Source organism: Seriola lalandi, unplaced genomic scaffold (genome assembly GCF_002814215.2).
Source record: "Seriola lalandi dorsalis isolate HSWRI2012SDOR001 ecotype SW California unplaced genomic scaffold, Sedor1 jcf7180002054474, whole genome shotgun sequence".
Taxonomy (NCBI): Eukaryota; Metazoa; Chordata; class Actinopteri; order Carangiformes; family Carangidae; genus Seriola; species Seriola lalandi.
This window is the reverse complement of record NW_019525027.1, coordinates 1922194-1941042: the sequence shown is the minus strand read 5'-3', so window position 1 is coordinate 1941042 and position 18849 is coordinate 1922194. Positions and strand designations below refer to the sequence as shown.

At 39.1% G+C, this 18849-nt stretch overlaps 3 protein-coding genes across 4 annotated transcripts; 2 read left to right on the top strand and 1 right to left on the bottom strand.

The window, feature by feature from the left end:
• Window positions 1-1194: 1194 nt before the first annotated feature.
• On the bottom strand, window positions 1195-11334 carry LOC111659140 (E3 ubiquitin-protein ligase AMFR-like). Of its 2 annotated transcripts, none has more exons than XM_023411976.2 (14): window positions 11172-11334; window positions 10318-10641; window positions 10135-10227; window positions 9823-9987; window positions 7799-7951; window positions 6969-7009; window positions 6025-6157; window positions 5780-5913; window positions 5508-5618; window positions 4983-5179; window positions 4785-4888; window positions 4152-4286; window positions 3826-4016; window positions 1195-3493 (listed from the first exon to the last, which is right to left on the bottom strand). In XM_023411976.2, exons 2-14 carry the CDS (start codon window positions 10570-10572, stop codon window positions 3337-3339), a joined length of 1869 nt encoding a protein of 622 aa, XP_023267744.1. In that variant the 5' UTR covers window positions 10573-10641; window positions 11172-11334; the 3' UTR covers window positions 1195-3336. The 2 variants fall into 2 exon arrangements, with proteins under 2 accessions (XP_023267744.1, XP_087031668.1); XM_087175542.1 differs by lacking the exon at window positions 11172-11334 and adding an exon at window positions 10867-11013.
• Window positions 11335-12622: 1288 nt separating this feature from the next.
• On the top strand, window positions 12623-16708 carry LOC111659172 (leukotriene B4 receptor 1-like). Its single transcript, XM_087175541.1, has 2 exons — window positions 12623-12702; window positions 13352-16708. Exon 2 carries the CDS (start codon window positions 13381-13383, stop codon window positions 14407-14409), a length of 1029 nt encoding a protein of 342 aa, XP_087031667.1. The 5' UTR covers window positions 12623-12702; window positions 13352-13380; the 3' UTR covers window positions 14410-16708.
• Window positions 16709-16820: 112 nt separating this feature from the next.
• On the top strand, window positions 16821-18498 carry LOC111659158 (leukotriene B4 receptor 1). Its single transcript, XM_023412008.2, has one exon. The coding sequence runs from the start codon at window positions 17017-17019 to the stop codon at window positions 18100-18102; it is 1086 nt and encodes a 361-aa protein (XP_023267776.1). The 5' UTR covers window positions 16821-17016; the 3' UTR covers window positions 18103-18498.
• The last annotated feature ends 351 nt before the right edge of the window (window positions 18499-18849 follow it).

The window sequence follows — 18849 nt, the reverse complement described above, 5'->3', positions numbered from 1 at the left end:
AATTTGTCATCCAGTCTAAACAGCTAAATACAATATTGTTGGTAGGTGGAGCTTCCCAGCATTTTCTGAGGCAGAGTGTTTATGGGCATAAGTTTACTACATAGACAATATGTGTTGTAAATCACCACAGATGTAACTTTGTGTATATTCATTTGTATTACTGTTCATCACTTTGTTTCTTTCCAGCAGTTCACAGTTGATGTTGTGAAAGAATGGATTTTGTACAATAAAATCAAAGTTTTTCATGAGAGCGTCTCTGCTTGAGTTTTTGCCTCTGTGACCCGAACATGAACCTGCTACATTGGTGTCAAGTGGGTTGCAAGATGACAACAACATGAGCAATGACAGGACTCGTTGCACACCTTCAAGCCACCGAAGAAGCATGAACAATGAAAGAGCAAGAGCTTCTTCAATCATTGCAGCGGCTACTGGCTGGTGGAATTGACACCAGAGTCACACCCAAGTCTTCTCCATTTGCCAGCCGTTGTGGCAGTTCAAATTTATGCCTTTCACACTCTGCATTGCATTGGCCACCTTCAAGCACCTTATGGAGAGTATTGTATGCTTTGTAAAATTAGATTACCTCCTTGCCCATGATGCAGACTTTGAGGGTGACCTGGCCAACCTGAGGGACATCTTCAGTACTATCCACCAGGCTGATTTGCATCTTCATCCCAAAAGGTGTCACCTGTTCTGGTGGGACATCCTTCTTGGGCCATGTTGTCAATGCAGCAGGGGTGTCCGCTGTCCCAGCAAAGATGGCCGCAGTACCCCACAAAGTTGGAGGACTACAGAGCTTCCTGGGCCTGGCCTCCTACTACAGGCAGTTTTTGTCAAGGACTTTGCCACCATCACCAGCCTGATACACCAGCTGGTGGCAGTTTTAGGACTGGACCCGCTACGCCCAGTGATCCAGCCTCATCAGTTAGGACGGCATCCCCCATTGCCGTTGGCAGGCTCCTGGGAGCCACCTTGATGTCCTCCAGCTTGTCCATGGCTCTGTGGAGGATTGCATTTTTTGTGAAGCTATGTCTATGTTTAGTACCACCCGGTACCCGAGGAGATGAAGGTGATGATATGCATGTTTCTAACAAATGAAATCACACATTAGACTAATACCTTCAAAGGTGGAGGGTACTAAATACTGCCGTGTCCCCCAAAGGGTGTCTTAACAGAAGAGACTTAAACTGCCACTTGTGGATTCGAATTAGTTTATTTGCAAAGAAATTGAATAGAGTAGAATAGCTCTAGTGTTTGGATAATAGAGAGATCAAAACCAAATCCAGAGCAGAGGTGGGTTCGTCTCAAGAAAATAAAGATTCAATTACCACTGTTCTTTTGTTAAAAAGCTGTAGAAGCTGTTTATTGAGTCTTTTGTATTAACATATTTTACAAAAACTAGATTTACAGAAATTATCCATAACTGAACCATTCTTAATTTAGGCACAAAAATACATGAAAGCTCAGTCCAAAAAAGTATTTCAGTTTTGATTAAATAAGCAATGGTTATGAAAGATAACCCATGAATAAGAAAAAAATATCATGGATATTAAAAGTTGTTAAGTAACTGAATGACAAATGGAAAATGAAAAAAAAAAACTGTTCAATTTCTTTTTTTTCCATTTTGATTAACTGATATCTGAATCAAAGTCCTATATTGTGTCGTCTTACAACACCCGCAAACAGAGTTTGAGCAATAAAATGAACACAATTAGATCACAACACTTCAGCTTTTAGTGGAAGTTCGTAGGCTGCTCTTTGGGATAAAGTGGAAGGAAACAAAAGCACTTGTCTAGGTTCATGCATATCTCACCCCAAACTGCCCCTGCACAGTAATCACAGAAATTAAACATTTATAATACACACAGTCCCCATATTTGCGTCCGTTGATATGTCTCAACCAGCTACAGATTCAGTGAAATTTGACAATACCCAGAAAACTTCAAGGGTCTAGTCCATATTGTACATTGCTGTACATTTTTGTAATAACATATTTTAGCAGAGGATGATTATGTTCCCCGCTGGTATGATTTTTTTGATTAACACTCCTCAATGTGAGTAGACAAAGGATGGGCAAATAAAAACTGTCAAGAAATTTCTTCATCAAAATTCTCAGTCATTCAGGTCGCATCATAGCTAGAAGTATTATATCCAACGCAACTGATTTGCTGTTAAGTCATGAAAATGTTTTGCTGCTCATCCAAGAGGCTTTACCATTTCTACTGGAAGAAGAACAAGATCTTCCCCTATAGAGATGATGAAGACTGTTGAAATAGTTGCAAAACATCTTCAAAATACAGTGAGGCAAGTCCAGCTGCCGCAGACTGAATCATTTCTACACACCTTAAAATATGGTAGACACAGACGGCCAATAACCTCACACTCAACTGAAAAGAATATTTTCACAGCTCAACAGCAGTGGGAATTTAAGAAAGACTGAGATGATGATACCCATTCTATTTGTACAAAATGTAATACATCCCCTTTGTTACCTATGCATCTCAAGGGACCACTATTAGAAAACAAAGATTTACATGCCAACTCCCCCCTCTAGTTAAATAACAAAATGCAAATTGTTTGCAATGGATGATATTACACACAAAATACAGAAAAACCCAGGTGGGTCAAAAACACTTTGTTTGCAGCATTATTTTGTGATAGAAACATTCATATTTGACAGAAGGCTGAACAATACTAAAGTGACATTCTCTTACACTGAGGTAAGAAATAAAAACGTGTTATTTTGCCTACACTTAATTCACAGTTGAAACTCAGAATATAACACACAAATTGACAGATGAGTTTCTCCATCCAGAATACAAAGTTTTCCGCCATGAGCAAAAAAAGTGGAGAAAAAAAAAGTCTGATAAAAAGAAAACAAACAAGGACTCAAATAGTAGCTTTATCTAATGATGACACCTTCAAACTTTTCATAAAATACTCCTGAAATCTCCTGAATGCAAAGCATGCTCATTTTTGAAAGCCAGTCTCAGTCTTAGCAGATAATGACTCTCTATTGAAGCTGGTGGTTGCAAGGTGTGGCATGAGAATAAAGGGCAATGCAACTTTGCATTTCTTGATTTGCACCGAACGATTTATATAATGCTCCAAATACTCAGGCCTGAATCAGTGATGCAGAGGCTATTCACAATAGTCCCACCTTATTTAGGCAGCCCAAAACAGTCCAATGGCCATGTTTGCAATGCTTTTTAATTATAGTGTAGAATAGGTGATGACCATTGACTGTACACCAAATGGGGGGAGGTTGAAATAGCTCTGTTGGTGTCCCTTGGGATGATGATGTGGTAGACTCTTCAGCTCAAGCCAACCTTTGTATCAGGGTGAAGGGTCTTGTTGGTTTTGCATGCGTCTCTCTGCAGCTGCTGCCACGGTTCTACGTCTCAGCACAGTTGAGTCCAACTCTGGGACAGTGTCCTCCTCAAGTCCAGGCAAATCCTCATCCTGGTCCTCTGGACTTTTGTTCAAGTATCTCCTATAGGGAAGTAGTGAAAATTTGTGAACAAATGTTTAAAAACCATGTCATGTTACTACTTGTTATTTCTGTACAACTGGGCCTTTCAGCTATTCTGCTGTCTAAGAAAAGAAAAGCTTTTAAACATTTTGTTTGTCTGGCCTTGGTTCACAGACTGAGACAAACCTGTCTCACAAGGAAAGGTTATTATATTTACAGCTTTGATACACAATTAAGTGTGGTCACACTCCTGACCATAAAAATCAATTTTCAAAAACACCAGAAAGAAAGCATTATGAAAGCACCCCTTCCTACTGTATGAGGTAGAAAACTCCAACCAGCAGCCTACCAACCTGCGTGCATGCTGGAGCATCTCCTCTTTCCTCTGCTTCAGCATCTTCTGCCTCTCTTCAGCCGACTTAGAGAAGCGACCTCCTCTGACCTCCATGTTGTCTGGCTCGCTGAGGCCCTGCTCAGCTGCTCCACTGGGCCCTGCCTGCTCATCTGGTGCAGGGCCCACCTGTATAGGTGCACGCTCTATGGCCTAAAGAGGAGGACATAATGTGTAAAAGATTGAATGTATTCTGCCCTTCAAGAAAACCACAGATGTCAACAGTGATTTATATGGAAGGGAGAGCTGTTCACATTGTTGTTAAAATTTAACCCCCAGTTTACTGACCTGTGTTGGGAAAGGCACCTGGATGCGTCCCTCCAGGATGTTGTCAGTGGTGACCTCCACAGAGCGGGTCAACTGCAGGTCCTGCATTACCAGGTAAGAGGGCACCTGAGGGAACATCTCTTGGATCTGATGGGCCTGATGACCAGAAGTTACATTAAAAGTGAAGTTAACATTAGAAAAAGATAGATGAAGAGGGACAGACCACAGTTAAAGTTTAAAACCAGATATTTTTTAAGCTTAACACATTTACGGTATTAGTGATTTACCAGTGTAAAACCATTCAAAATACTTGGAATCTTCTGTTTAAATATACTTTAAATATCTTTTGTAATTAACAGGTTTTGCTGAATCTGTTGATTTAAAATAGAAGTTATCACCATGTAAGTTATCACTACCAAGCATTTACCAGGAATTCAAAGTAAAAATGTAAAGAACATTTGAGCTGTGGTACACAACCCAGGTAATAAACACTGGCTACTAGTAAACAGCAAGACAGGGACAAAATGATCATAGCATTGGCTTATGCAAATAATGTATCAAAAAAAAGACTCAACACCTGGTTCAAACTGCTATCTGTGTATCATCTCTCTTAAAATCACCTAGACTTCCATCAGACTATAAACATGAACTCACCATTGCCATGAGCTGGGAGTTGTTGGCCTGAGCAATACCCAAGATATTGGTAGTGTGCATTACTTCCACTGAGAAACTGGGCAGCCAGCTGGCAATGCGAGATCCTGTAAGATAATATATGGATTTTATAATTCATTGTCTCACACACAGCCTATCTGTGTCAGTTATTCATCCTTGGAATGTGTCTGACAGACTTACCATCAAAGTGGAAGAAGTGGTTGTGTTGGTTAATATGAGGTCTGGCATCTGGAGCGGCTCCTACTGGGCCAATGTTGTCTTCCAAACCTCCGCCCTGCTGCTGGCCTCTCGCCTGGCCACCATCCCCATTAATGTTGAGGGATGTCCGACACGTTGGACACGAGGTGTCCTGCTCAAGCCATGAACGCAAACAAGAGCTGGAAGAACACGGACACACACAAGTCAAAAATGTTGCTATGGCGTTTCACTGTATAAAAACTTGACATTTATTTAAGCATCAGGACAAGTATTCAGTAGCTAAACATCAGGATCTGTGCAGTGTGTCTTACTGAAGCTAACAATTTTAAAGCTAAAGACTGCTGTGCAATCAGGTTTCTGGTGCAGTCTCTCCTTTGGTCATTTTTATTATGTTAAGAGAAGAAAAACTTTTTCTAGACTGAGCCACAGGTCAGTGATACCGGTAAAAGACTCCCTGCAAGGTCTGAATGCAGCTATATGCAACTTCTCATTTAAAAAGCCCTTTACTTGTGGAAGAGATGGCCACAGGGTAGTTTGCGTGCTGTCAACATGGTATCCCAGCATATGGCACAATCATCATCATTAGTTGCCAGCTCTTCCGCAGTAGCAACAGCAAACCTGCATAAAAAAAAGTTTGCAGTAAATGCAAATAATTATGAAACAAGTAACAATCAATGGGAAACACAAAGCTTTCATTAAAAATAACCAAATCAAACAAACATGAACCACAAAACATGAGTTAAAAATAGAAAAATAACCAAATCAAAACACAGTGTCACCTGGCTTCCATGTTGTTGATGACACGAAGATAGTTCTTGTGTCGGCGAACGCGGCGCTGGACCTCATGGAAGAGATACCGCAGCTGCATGAAGATAACCAAGCTTGCCATGGACAGCCAGATGTTACCAAAAAGCTAATGAAACAGTACAGACAGAAAAGATGGAAGATTGGGAGACTGTCAAGAGACACAGGGAGAATTTTCATAACATTACATGCCTACACCTGTTTATCATGTGTATCTTACCAGCATATGGATATGGTGCATGAGGTCCAGAAACAACATCGCTAGCTCCATGATGAAGTCTGTGTAGTAGACATATGTTCCCTTACTCTCCCAAGTGCCTGGATGGTTTAGATCCCACAGATGAATGGAGTACCTGAGGGGACATGCCCACTTCTTTTAACACCATGACACACAGGTGATATTTATAGGTTTCTGCGGGGTTCACCAAATTAAATTCAAGACTTTTTAAGACCACATAAAATGCAATTTAACATCTGTTTTATGGTCCAGGCTAAAGTGAAATGAAAATGGGAAACCATAAGGAATGATATAGCCTAGAATTATGTATTATTATTGAATAAAAATAATTCCTACTGATATAAGTATTTAATTAGGCACTAATTTAATTGGACCCATATAAGAGGTGGAAAATGGATGGATGGATTAACCAACAAAAAATGAGAGACCATACAAGTTTGAAATATCCACACAATTGTCTCTAAAAAACAAAATGCTTGATTAAGACAAAGTAGTGAACATAGTCCAATGCTGCTCAACTCATAATCTAATATATGTAGTGACACAAGTTAAACACAAACCAGAGTAACAATATGAAACAAGCACATCTTTGTTGTTCACGTTCAGGACAGTTCAGCCCAGACATTATTTTGCTGTGTCCCAAGCTGCAGCCTTGCAAGTGACAAAAACGGTTTACAAGTTTTAATGTTAGACTAAAGTTACTGGACTAATGAGTGTCTCAGCTGATGTGAGTTGTTTAGAGTTGTTAAGTCCTAACCTCCCTTTTTGTGACAAAGAAGTCTTTCACTCTGGTGCTAATGAAACCAGAGGAAAACATGTGGTGTTGCTAACAGTAGCCCAATTCTAAATGTGTAGAGGCTATGTCATCCATACTGCTACAGTGTGTGCACGAGCATGCATGTGTAATGAGGCTTTAAGGGACTTACCGCGTGATGACATGCCCAGTGCGTACAGTCACCAGCAGACACTGGAGACAAAAACACACAGGTGAACTTCATACAGTTCTTTAAGTGTAATTAACATCTATAACAATACAAAAGATTACACTACAGTTATGACTTTAAAAAGAATACATGAGGGAAATGGTGAAGGAATGTTTTGTACTTTGTAATTTGTTTTTCTAACTAAACTTGGCTTAAAATTATGTATTCCCTTTTGGAGACTTCAGGTTCTGCATTAAATAAGAAGACACTGTGACTCGTCATAACAGAAAATGCACTGTTGTAACTCCAGTGCACCCATAAGTCACGCTCATGAGCCAGTATGCACAACAACAAGTCCCTGGAACTGGCACACTTAAATGAAATGTAACCATTATTAATGCCATTAATTACAACTGTGCTTTTCCTGCTACAATGTCTAACTGTCTGCCATAAAAGGGTTTGAAGTGCTTACAATATGGCGGACCATGGCAATTGTTCTAAGCTTTGCACAAGATAGCAATGATACAGCAAAACTTGATCCCTGAAAACAATTTCATGCAATGGTATTTCCTGTTGCATGATATAGAAATGCAGTATGTTTTTTTATGTCTCCATCTTAATTTTACAATTGGACATTTTACTGATTTGCCCAGCCCTATTTGAGACACAAGCACTTTAAATAAAACAATAAGTCTTTAACAAATACATGGGCCAAAACAAAAGCTTGAATGATATAAACTGTCCACAATCATCTGTGCTAAATGTGATCAAAATGCCTTTGTCCACACAGCAGACCTCAATTTTACTATACAGTTGTGGCTCCAGGTTCTCACCTCTGCTGCCATAAAGGAGAGCGTGTGCATGCCATGGGACGCTCCCAGCAGACCACAGACCACAGCCAGGCCACAGCAGTCCAACAGCAGGGAGACCAGCAGACAAAGCACTCGCACATGGCTGTTCATGGGAGTGGAGGGGGAGAATGACAGCTGTAGGGAAGAAATGTGGATTATAGGTGGTTTGTGGCTCTCTCTCAAAGTTTTAACTTTTCCTTAGTGTTTCTGGGAAGTTTAGCTTTGTCCTCAAATATAGACTAGTTTTAACTATATGGGAATTTACAGTGGCACTGCAACGCAGTGCAAAATCTGAATGTAGATGTTCATCAAACATGCAGCTGATGGAATATAGCTCAAGGAAATATTAAAAATTACATTTAAAAATGTGTATATTCAAAAAATTACTTCAACCACCAAAGAGCATAAGGTGCTGTTATTTTAGGTTTAAACTTGCTTACATACAGTCATACACTACTGACCACGGATCAACAAGAATGTTTCAGTATCAGGCTCTGCACCATACTCAAAGGGCCTTTCTACATGTGTGAATTTTTCCCTTCCAAATTTTACACAACTCGTTCACAAAAAATAAATAAATAAAATAAAGAACTCCTCACACATAACCCCTACAATGTCGATGTACAGGCAAAAATTGCTTAAGTCTGTAAACTGACAGCTAACATTGTCTAGAGTGTATAGAATACACAATAAAACCTCAATACAAACATTTAAACAGCCGAGCTGAAAAAATAAAAAAAAAGTTTTTATCAATTCTGTAAAATCGTAATACCACAAGGTTTCACCAACACACTCACAACACGATATTCAGCACCTATCATCTTAAGTAGTTTAACCCAGTTTAACCCCCCCAAAGCAAGATCCCACAGAAATTAGGAAATGGGGAGGAAGACAGCTGGGCTGACACAACTGACAGTCTTTAACTTGAAACATTTACACCCACAAACTGGTGTATATTTTACAGCACAGCAGGCAGAAACGATCTTCTGGTACACTAAGCCAGTCAGTGTTAAGTCTCAGGCAATATAGCATTTTTATGCCCATTTTAAATGTCTTTGCTTGTAAGGAGGTGCTTGAATCTGATATTTTGTTTTCCCCCAACATGCAGAGCACAAACTGATACAGAGACATGTCAATGTAGTGACTGAAACTGTATCAGTAGCCGAACATGCCAGTACAAGGGAACTATTAATAGATCCAGAACTGACAAGAGTACAGTCACTGTTAGACCTTTGGGGGACCTTTTTAAGTGTGACTAGTGAATGAAATTTGTAGGTGCACTTGTCAGGTATCATCAAATGCCAGGCTTTTTGCCACCTAGCATTTACTCTCAGTCCTTATGAAAAAACAAGGCATCCACAAAGAATGTACGTCTACTCCTATCATGTTTACTGTGTGGCCTAAATAAGATCAGATTTCATACAGGGATAATTAGGCCATCTACTACCCTCTATGGTGTTTCATAGCTAAGAAACAAAGAAAACTTGTAGTATATGTACACTTTTGTGAAAAAAGCTCCTGGGTTATTCCTGTTAATTATATAGCTGTCTATACCTGCTTAATGCCACACTGACCATTTCCAGTGCCTACATCTACATAAGAATGGTGAGAACGTCAGTATACTGTTTCTAACTGACATTCCTGAACAAGTGTTTGTCATTTGTAACAAGTACCAGCTCAAAGTGCTTGAAGAGTCTATAGCAAAAAAGGCAAATAATCTCCAGGTACCCATGACAACAATGTTCTTCACCATGACAAGTCAACTTCAAAGGTGTTTTCTTTCATGGCAGACAGCCTTTTGAAACAGCCTTCAGTTCTGTCAACATAAAATGGCCTAGCTATACAGGATTCTAATACAGGATACATTTAGCATGATAACAGGCATATTATACTTATAATTCATTAAATTGTCCAGTCCTAGATTATGATATGAGGATGTCATTAATTATGCTTTAGGGCACTAGAGAGAGTAAAAAAAAAACAAAAGTGTATTTGATAACACTTACATATTCAAATCGATCTTTGCAGAGCTGAACCATGAGGTGGAGAAAAACCAGGGCAGAGAACCACAAACACCACATGACCACTTCCTCCACTGTCTGTACGTTCAGTACGCCAAAGATGAAAATAAACTTGTAGAAGATGAAGTTCCAGAATTTATCTTTGAGATGCTGAGGAATAAGAACAGAGCAAATGAAGTCTACGCTCAAGAAAAGCTGCAAAGGCCATTTGCACCTTTTCTTTGAAAGAGGTTAATAACCTCAGAAATGAAAGTGGCTGCATTCATCATTTCAACACTGTTAAAAACACAGACTCACCTGCTTCTCACTCACTCTAAGTGGTCCGAACACCACATACTGAATCATTTTCGCAATTAACATCAAAGAGCAGCAGAATGTGTTGACCAACACCTAGGAAACCATCAGAAAAAAGTGGCAGTTAGTTTTTGAAGAACATCACCTTATCAAGCAGCGCAAAGTATTAAACTGGGTAACACTCACCCATACAAAGAGACTGTCAGTGACAAGATACCACAAGACAGTGGTTGCCAATTCTGTATTACTAATATCATTGTTTAACTGTTCAAGGTCCGCTTCAGAGGGGGCTGGTGTTTCATCAGTTTCCAGGGCCCCAAAGCCTGGATCAGTCACAGTGGTGTAGGCACTGAAGATGCTGCCAGCAAGTAAAACCACACTCAGTACTGTGTAGGTCTGCAGGCTGGGCCATGGAAACCTCTCCAAAAACAGCAGCGGCATTGCAGTATTGACGGTCCACTTCTCAACTTCTGAAAATGGTGTTTGTCCCGATCACAGCACTCAAACAACCTGTGAGGGTAGAACTGAGTTAGCTAACGCTGGCCAAACTTTACTGAACTCAGCGTAAACAATACAGAGATACAAAAGTGCTAGCACAGATCGTGGGTAATTCGTGTTAGTATATGAGTTAGCAATGATTTTGAAAAAGCCACTTGGGACACGAAAGCAACATTATCTTGGTAGTTTCCAAGAAGTTAGAAGACTAACGTTAACCGGATATGTTAGCCGCCTTACTCTCAGTTCTGAAGCAGGCTAACTTCATGATAGCTCCATATAGTTGGTACGTGTGCAAATTAAACCCGTACTGGCCTGCCTCTGGTGATATGTAATAGGTTAATACAGCTAAAGAAAGTGAATACTGCTGGTCACCGACCAAACTGGCAAACATAAATACCCTTGTAGACCTGACGCGAACTAGCTCACCGGCTCACGCCCCTAACGTTAGCTAATACTAGCTAACTTGTTAGCTAATATTAGCTACGCAGCTAGCCTCTGTTAGCAAGCACCACACATCAAGCCCGTATTAAATCGTCACTTACAGTTTGTCACAAACTTAGTTAAAGATAATTTCCAACGTCCCTTGCTGTGTTCAGTGCTGTACTTTTAGTGCTGTTGCACTGAAAACATCGTGGTGGACAACATCGTCATGTTTATTTCGCCGAGCAGGCAGCTGGCTGAGGGGAGGCTGTCTAAGCTGCGCATTGTAACAACGTCATCATGACAACTTTAACGTTATAACGAGTAAAAAAATCCCATCTCAGTTTATATAGATCCTTCTCCAATGGAATATATGGGCCCTATTTGAATGAAGTCTCAAGTTTCATTCTCAAGTCACATGGGTTAAATACTGAACAACTTAATATAAAGTATTTCACAATCTCATATTTCAACAAACTATTGTATAAGTTGCCTTTTGTGGGGAACTTTCTGTAAGCAAGACCAGGCCTTTTAAAGGACCATGCACCTGCTAGCACATCTACTTATAGGTACCTGTCAAGAGAATGTACCTGTTTGTTTGTGCCCCCTTTCACCTTTTAACATCTCAATTTTCAATGCATTTACCTGACACATAGTTTGCTTCCAAGTGTCCCATCAATACCAACACCCCAACTAGTAGGTTAACAGATGCTGGTCTACCTTAAAAAAAAAAGAAACTACATCAAAGAAACATTTTATTATAACTGTTGTAGCTGATGTTACAACCATTACAGAACCCAATACAACCACAAGTTCTCCCACTTGAGGTTTGTCATTTCTGATCATGCATTTTTTTGGTGGGTGGGGGGGTTAAAGTTGTGTCAAAGTATAAAAATCTGACTTCTTTGACTTTACATTATTTAAATACACTTTATGATATAATTTCTGTGTGATATTGAATCAGCTGCGAGAGGAATTTATAACGTGAATGAATTATAGTCTTAATCTTAGTATCATACACACACACACAGATTACAGTCTGATGTAAAACATGGCTACAATCTGAAGCTAGATGTAGCACTGACATAATTAAACCATAAACTGTAATAGCAGGATTTAAGTTGAGTGAAAATTAAAGCATGGTCAACTTCTGTAGCTCTATCTGTAGTCTATAGCAAATGTTAATAGGAGAACACAAGGAAATATTGCACCAGTTGTCAAATTAATATCGTATAAATCAAAGGAGCTGAGTAGCAAAGAATATTTCAAAACATTTCCTTTATGTATATTTCTGTATATATAATGTATAATTCTGGCCGTATGAATGAAGTGTGTGTTGTGAAGGTAATAATTAACCATCCAAATTGTTTCCATCTATGCAATAGATCGAGTTTGCAGAGAGTCCAAAGTTAAGGTGTGTGTTTGTTGTTACAGATGCAAATGCAAAGGTTCTAAAGGGAGAATTAGTGTAAGAGACATAAGTGTAAGAGACATTAAGGACAGCGGCTTCGCTTTCCATATCAGAAATATTGCAAATAAATTAATAATGAAAAAAAAGAGAGAGATAGATATAGAGAGATATTGGCACAATTTTTCGGACAAGAAGAAAATAATTCCTGCATTTCTTTCAGCTCAGCTGGAGTATTCCTGGAGGTAGTGTGATCAGTCTTTTTATTGTTTTCATTCATAATGTTTATTTCTCAACAGGTGATTATAGGGTGGTCAGTGTCTGCTGGTGGTGATCATTTGTGGAAAATATAGTCTGCTTTTAGGAAAGTACAAAAAATTATTCAATCTATTTGGCATTTCTGATTTTTGCACTTGCTCCCTGAAAAGCTGGATACAGTCCAAGGTTTTTTTTTTTTTAGGAAGAAAACAACCAAGAAAACAAATGAAACAGAACAACAAAATTACAACCAAAAGTAAGAGCAGATTTCCTCAGAAGGATAGTTGAAGCCTGGCCAGTGAACTATAAGAGACCTTTGAGTTTTTTGTTTGCCATACAAAGTAAATCATTGCATGGCAATCAAATATACCTTTAAACTTAAGCAATAACATTGCTTATAATTTTTTTTTGATACCTTCAGCTTACTAAAATGAACAATACAGCAAAGAATATGGAAGGCTCCTCAATAGATCAGCGGTCTATAGTAGACTGATCAGTTTCCTTAGCCTTTCTCTTCTATTGGACAAGGATCTATGATTAACACATAGATCATCCAAAACTGAGTTCCTCCTCAGTTTATCTGAAAGGGGAAGTGAAGACTTGCTCGTAGAGCACTTTCTTTTTCTTTTCATGCAGACACCACTGTCAGCACATACACTTGCAGCATGAACCACTCAGCTGACCCGTCTTCTTCAAAGGAAATGGCTCCTGAGGAGTTTTACGGTGGGACAGCAGTGGCTTGTGTGATCCTGGGTCTGTCCTTTCTGATAGGAGCTCCGGGAAACGTTCTGGTGATCTGGACCATCCTGAGACACATCAAGCAGCGTTCCCACACTGTGGTCCTTATCCTGCACCTGGCTGCTGCGGACCTGCTGGTCCTCATCACCCTGCCTCTGTGGATCTACTCTCTGGCCCACTCCTGGGTGTTTGGAGAGGCCTCCTGTACAGCCTTGGTGTACATTATCAGTGTGTGCATGTTTAGCAGCATCTTCTTCATCACCCTTATGAGCGTGGAGCGCTTTGTAGCCATCTGCCATCCATTTGTGATGATGCGCTGGAAGACCAAGAGTGTTATGAACAAATGTCTCGTACTTTTGTGGCTACTTGCTATCCTTCTGGGAGTACCTGTTTTACTAACTCAGCCTTTGGATGAAGAAAGTGGAACTGAGCAGTGTTTTATGAAGGAATTCAGCTCTGTGACTCAAGTGATCATCTTCTTATGCCTGGAGACCTTTGGGGGCTTTGTGGTTCCTTTCATTATCCTTAGTATATGTTACTGTCTAGTAGCTGCCCAGCTCCGGAAAATGAGTTACAACACCAAACAGAAATCCATGGTTCTTGTCAATGTAGTGGTAATAGCCTTTACTCTGTGTTGGTTGCCTTACCATATTATCAACATTATTGATCTGGTTTGCATCTTAGAATCAGGTAGAGAACATGAATGTGTGCCACAGAGTATTGTCTTTACCTCTGGTTCCCTTGTATTCATTAGCAGTTCAGTGAATCCTGTGTTATATGCCTTCTTCGCAAGGAACTTCCGAGGCAGTCTGGAGGAGTCTCGACTCACCAGACTGTTCCAGGAAATGGCCACTCATACCAACAAACTCAGGGAGCTGGTAGTACAACAGCAGACAGGCCAGAGGGCAGCATGTACACAAGTAGAACTAATGTCAGATCTTTGTGAGAAAAACTGAATCCCTGATACTGTGAAGAACATCATTCAAACTTTAAACAGGTCACAATTGTATGAATTTTTACACATTAATTCAGCTTTTTCACAATCTTCATAGATTTTCTTTAATCAGTTCAAGTTCCATGCACATTTAGCACCATTCATAAAGCAATGAAGTTTGAATTACACTGTAAACACCAATCCATTTGTGACACAATTTTATTTTAAACTCCATACAATGTTGAGTGTTAAAATGACTTCAAAGGTTAATGTTCACTTGACACAACACTCAAATCCAAAATATTAAATTTTTGGCTAAATTTTACTTGAATTTATATATTCAATATAGCCTAATGAGTTCAAGGCCAACTAACAAGACATACATTGTGCACTTTGTTTACATTTTTGATAGCTGAACTAAAATATGTAAAAAATATGCACTAAATGTTTTTACATTGAGATGACCAGTAGTCACTTTCCTGTTCAATCAAATGAAGAGAATGTGTTCATTTTACAAAATAAAAACATAAAATTATAAAAAACACTAATAATTGTTATGCTGAACACAAAAATGTTTTGCTGTCTTAACTTAAAATTGCCACAGTTGTGGAGTGTTTTTACCAACTTATTATTTTGAGTACACATACTCTCATAAAGATTTGTCAAAGCAATGGTAAATGTATAAAGGTTAAGTACAACTTCCATTTTTCTGTTTGTGTAATTTTCTCTAGAAGATTTTCAAGCCCACACTGTCGTCCATCTTGAAAATCTACTAAACCTTTCAGGATTTGCACTGAAGGTGAAGGCACCTGCATTCTGTTTGGACTCTGCTTTGTGATTGGGCTGTCATTGTCCAATCAGATTCAGGAGTAAAAATAGGGCCAAAATCCTACTTGTAACTTCAGTGTACTACACTGTGTGGGAACAGTTTTCTGTTCTGTATCTGTTAACAGATGTTGACAAAAGCATTTCCTCTTTCACAATGCATTTGTCTTTCCTCAGCAGCATCATTTGTTCACAGTTCTTATTCATGCAGTCTTGTTTTTCTTTTTACAAAACCAAATGTCTTCTACACGTGCACAATTTTTTTTTTTTTTTACAAATGCAAATCTTTTGTACAAATGTACATACTTGAATTTCTTATGATGAAGATTTATTTCACAGATTTACAAAATTTGGAATAATTTGTGAACATCACTTTCCAAACTCAAAATGTTTTTGACTCTAATTTGAGCCCATTTTCCTGGTGGTGGACAGGAGGTCATGCTGGATTCTGGAGTTGGATTCAAAAACAACAGATGGATACTACTATAAAATTAACTATTGTATTATGGTTGTACTTGTCGCTAAGAAGTGCCACCTAGCATTAGACATAGGGTGAACTAAGCTCTCATTTTTATTAGCACCAGTAAATACCACTTAAACTTAACATAGCCTGCTTTATGCTGCATGTGAACATATGAATGTTACATTAGCAGCAAACGTTTCTAAAAACAAACTCTGTTGTTCAATGTAGCTACAATTAAAAGTCACATTACTTTGACTGCACTTATCCACTGACTTATCTTAGGGTCAAAATGATTTGAAAATGAAAAGAGATGTTCACAAATAATTCCAAAGTTTAAGTAAATCCACCTTTGTAAACTTGTAAAATAAATCTACATGTTAAATACAAATTTGTGCCTGTGAAAAAAATGTGCTTTTGTTGAGATATTTGTATTTTATTTTTGGAAAAAAAATTGTCTCTTTTTCTAACAAATACAAATTCTTTCAACACATGCATCATTTTTTTAAGCAAAAAACATTCCATAAAAACTGTACAGTATATGCTAAGAAGACAAAGGTTATTCATAAGTCATTCAAAACAACACAGTCATATTTTATTCTGAATAAGGAGCAATGATTTCCATAAACCATATTCAACTGCAGCCATTTGTTTGCAACAATGCATGTGGGCCAAGAGTTAAATTGAGTTAAATTTTGAGTCAAATACTCACACAGATCAGGAATCTTTACAGTATACATGTCAACACCACAAACACAAAAGTGAAGGGCAAGCAGTTAAAAAGCACCAATGCCCGTAAAAGCTTTGAGTCATATATTTTCAGTGAATCCACCCTGACGCACAGCCTGACACATCTCATTATTCAGGCCTTAGTGTCAGGCATCAGGTCAGAAAATTAAAGTGAAATACATGATTAAAAGGACATCAGATTTGGAATATTTATTATCTTGTGATCAAAAATGTTGTTGTAGTTCTCCATCTAGTTTCACAATCCTTATTCTAATGCACATGCTCATTAAATTACCTCTCTTAATGTTATTGTGTCCCTGTTTTCTGTCTGATGGAGCAGCTGAGGTCATTTCAATTTTTGATCATAAAAAAATTCTGTCAGAGGATTTTCTTTTGAAACTGTTTTCTAAGCACTTTTTTCAACCATAATTTATGATCTTAGGTGAAGGATGAACTTACAACGCTTGCATGAATCACCTCTCTGTGTCTCAAATAGGCCTGTGAGGAAACCCTGTTCCTGTGCAGTCTATTCTTAAAGGGAAGTGAAGATTTGCTTGTACAGCACTTTGTTTTTCTTTTCATGCAGACACCACTGTCAGCACATACACTTGCAGCATGAACCACTCAGCTGACCCGTCTTCTTCAGAGGAAATGGCCCCAGAGGAGTTTGATGGTGCGACAGCAGTGGCTTGTGTGATCCTGGGTCTGTCCTTTCTGATAGGAGCTCCGGGGAATCTTCTGGTGATCTGGACCATCCTGAGACACGTCAAGCAGCGTTCCCACACTGTGGTGCTCATCCTTCACCTGGCTGCTGCGGACCTGCTGGTCCTCATCACCCTACCTCTGTGGATCTACTCTCTGGCCCACTCCTGGGTGTTTGGAGAGGCCTCCTGCAAAGCCATGGTGTTCATGATCAATGCCTGTATGTACAGCAGCGTTTTCCTCATCACCCTCATGAGTGTGGAACGTTTTGTGGCTGTGCGCTATCCTTTTGTCTCAGCTGACTGGAAAAGGAAAAAAGCTCTGAATAAAGTACTGCTGACTTTGTGGACTGCAGCTTTCTTGTTCAGCATACCTGTCATCCCAACTCAGGTTTTAGGGATAGATTCCGGTGAGGAGCACTGTCTGTATCGGCAGTACACTTCTGTGACCCAGGAGCTGGTGTGTGTGCTGCTAGAGACTCTGGTGGGTTACATATTGCCCTTCTCCATCCTGGTGGTCTGTTATGGCTGCCTCTGCAGCCGGATTACTCAGATGACCTTTAAGTCTAAGCGCAAATCAACTGTTCTTATTGCCAGCGTAGTGGTTGTGTTTGCCATTTGTTGGACACCTCATCACATAGGAAATATCCTCTCACTCATCAATCTGGCCATCCAAGACTCCTTCTCCGATACAGCAAATAGTCTGGAGAGTGTCAGGAGCACCATGACCTTCATTGCTGGAGCCATGGTCTTCATCAGCAGCACTGTTAACCCCATCCTCTACATGTTTGCAGCTCGCTCCTTCAGGAGTTCCCTGCGTGACACCGGCATCCAGAAGCTGTTCCGCCACATCTCCAGCACCTCCCCAGGCGAGGGCAATAGAGAAATGTCCTTTGTGTCCAAGAGACACAGCAATCAGACCCACAGCTCTCAGTGTGTGTCGGAGTCTAAAGACCAAATGAACATATTAATTAAAATGTGTGAAAATAATCCATCATGATATTGAAAATGTATAGGTCTGTGCTGTGTGTCTGTGTAGATAATCTTGTTTATACTGTATGTAGTGTAAATTTAATTAAGATCATTTTGTATGAAATTAGAGCACAGATTAACAGGATGTCAGTTTGTCTGTGCAATATTTGTCAAATTCTGTAAATGACCCACTTCACGTGTTTTTATTATTGCAATCATATATTTATAAATATGTTATATATTATGTACTTAGATTTATGCCATTTAGTATTCAAATATAAGAAATTGTGAACTCATAAGACATGTCTCAATCTTTTTGATGCCAGAGAAACTGTATTGATTATGTCATTAATTCTGTTCAAGACATTGCCATTGTCAAAGAGAAATATTTCAGATGTCTTGATAAAGACAGGACTTTACAACATTTTTTATCTTGCTGTCTCTTTATGTTTTGAGGAGCTGTAACATCTCAAGATCATGAACAAAAATTTTCTTTAAATTTACCTATAATTCCGTGTCTTGATTTCTTATGGAATCCAAAAAATTACTACCACTGTAAAAATGTTTTTTACTCGTGACAAATTAGGTAACAATTGCCCTGGTATGACACTACAGAAAACAGTTTTTTCAACTTCCTCTCAGTGAACAGATTGCAAAATGAAAAACTGCCTCTTCCTTTTGGTGAGCAGCAAAAAGCGGAATCATGTCTTAAAGTTTTGTCACGGTCAAACCTACACTTCAGAGTGAGACAGTTCAGTGTAAGCTTATCAACTGG

Bases quoted from the DNA above. Each gene is read 5' to 3' on its own strand.
- LOC111659140 (XM_023411976.2), bottom strand. From the start codon at position 10,572: ATGCCGCTGCTGTTTTTGGAGAGGTTTCCATGGCCCAGCCTGCAGACC. The intron at 10,228-10,317 runs GTGAGTGTTACC...ATGGTTTCCTAG, and splicing joins CTGACAGTCTCTTTGTATGG to GTGTTGGTCAACACATTCTG. The intron at 7,010-7,798 runs GTGAGAACCTGG...TTTTGTCTCCAG, and splicing joins TCTCCTTTATGGCAGCAGAG to TGTCTGCTGGTGACTGTACG.
- LOC111659172 (XM_087175541.1), top strand. From the start codon at position 13,381: ATGAACCACTCAGCTGACCCGTCTTCTTCAAAGGAAATGGCTCCTGAG.
- LOC111659158 (XM_023412008.2), top strand. From the start codon at position 17,017: ATGAACCACTCAGCTGACCCGTCTTCTTCAGAGGAAATGGCCCCAGAG.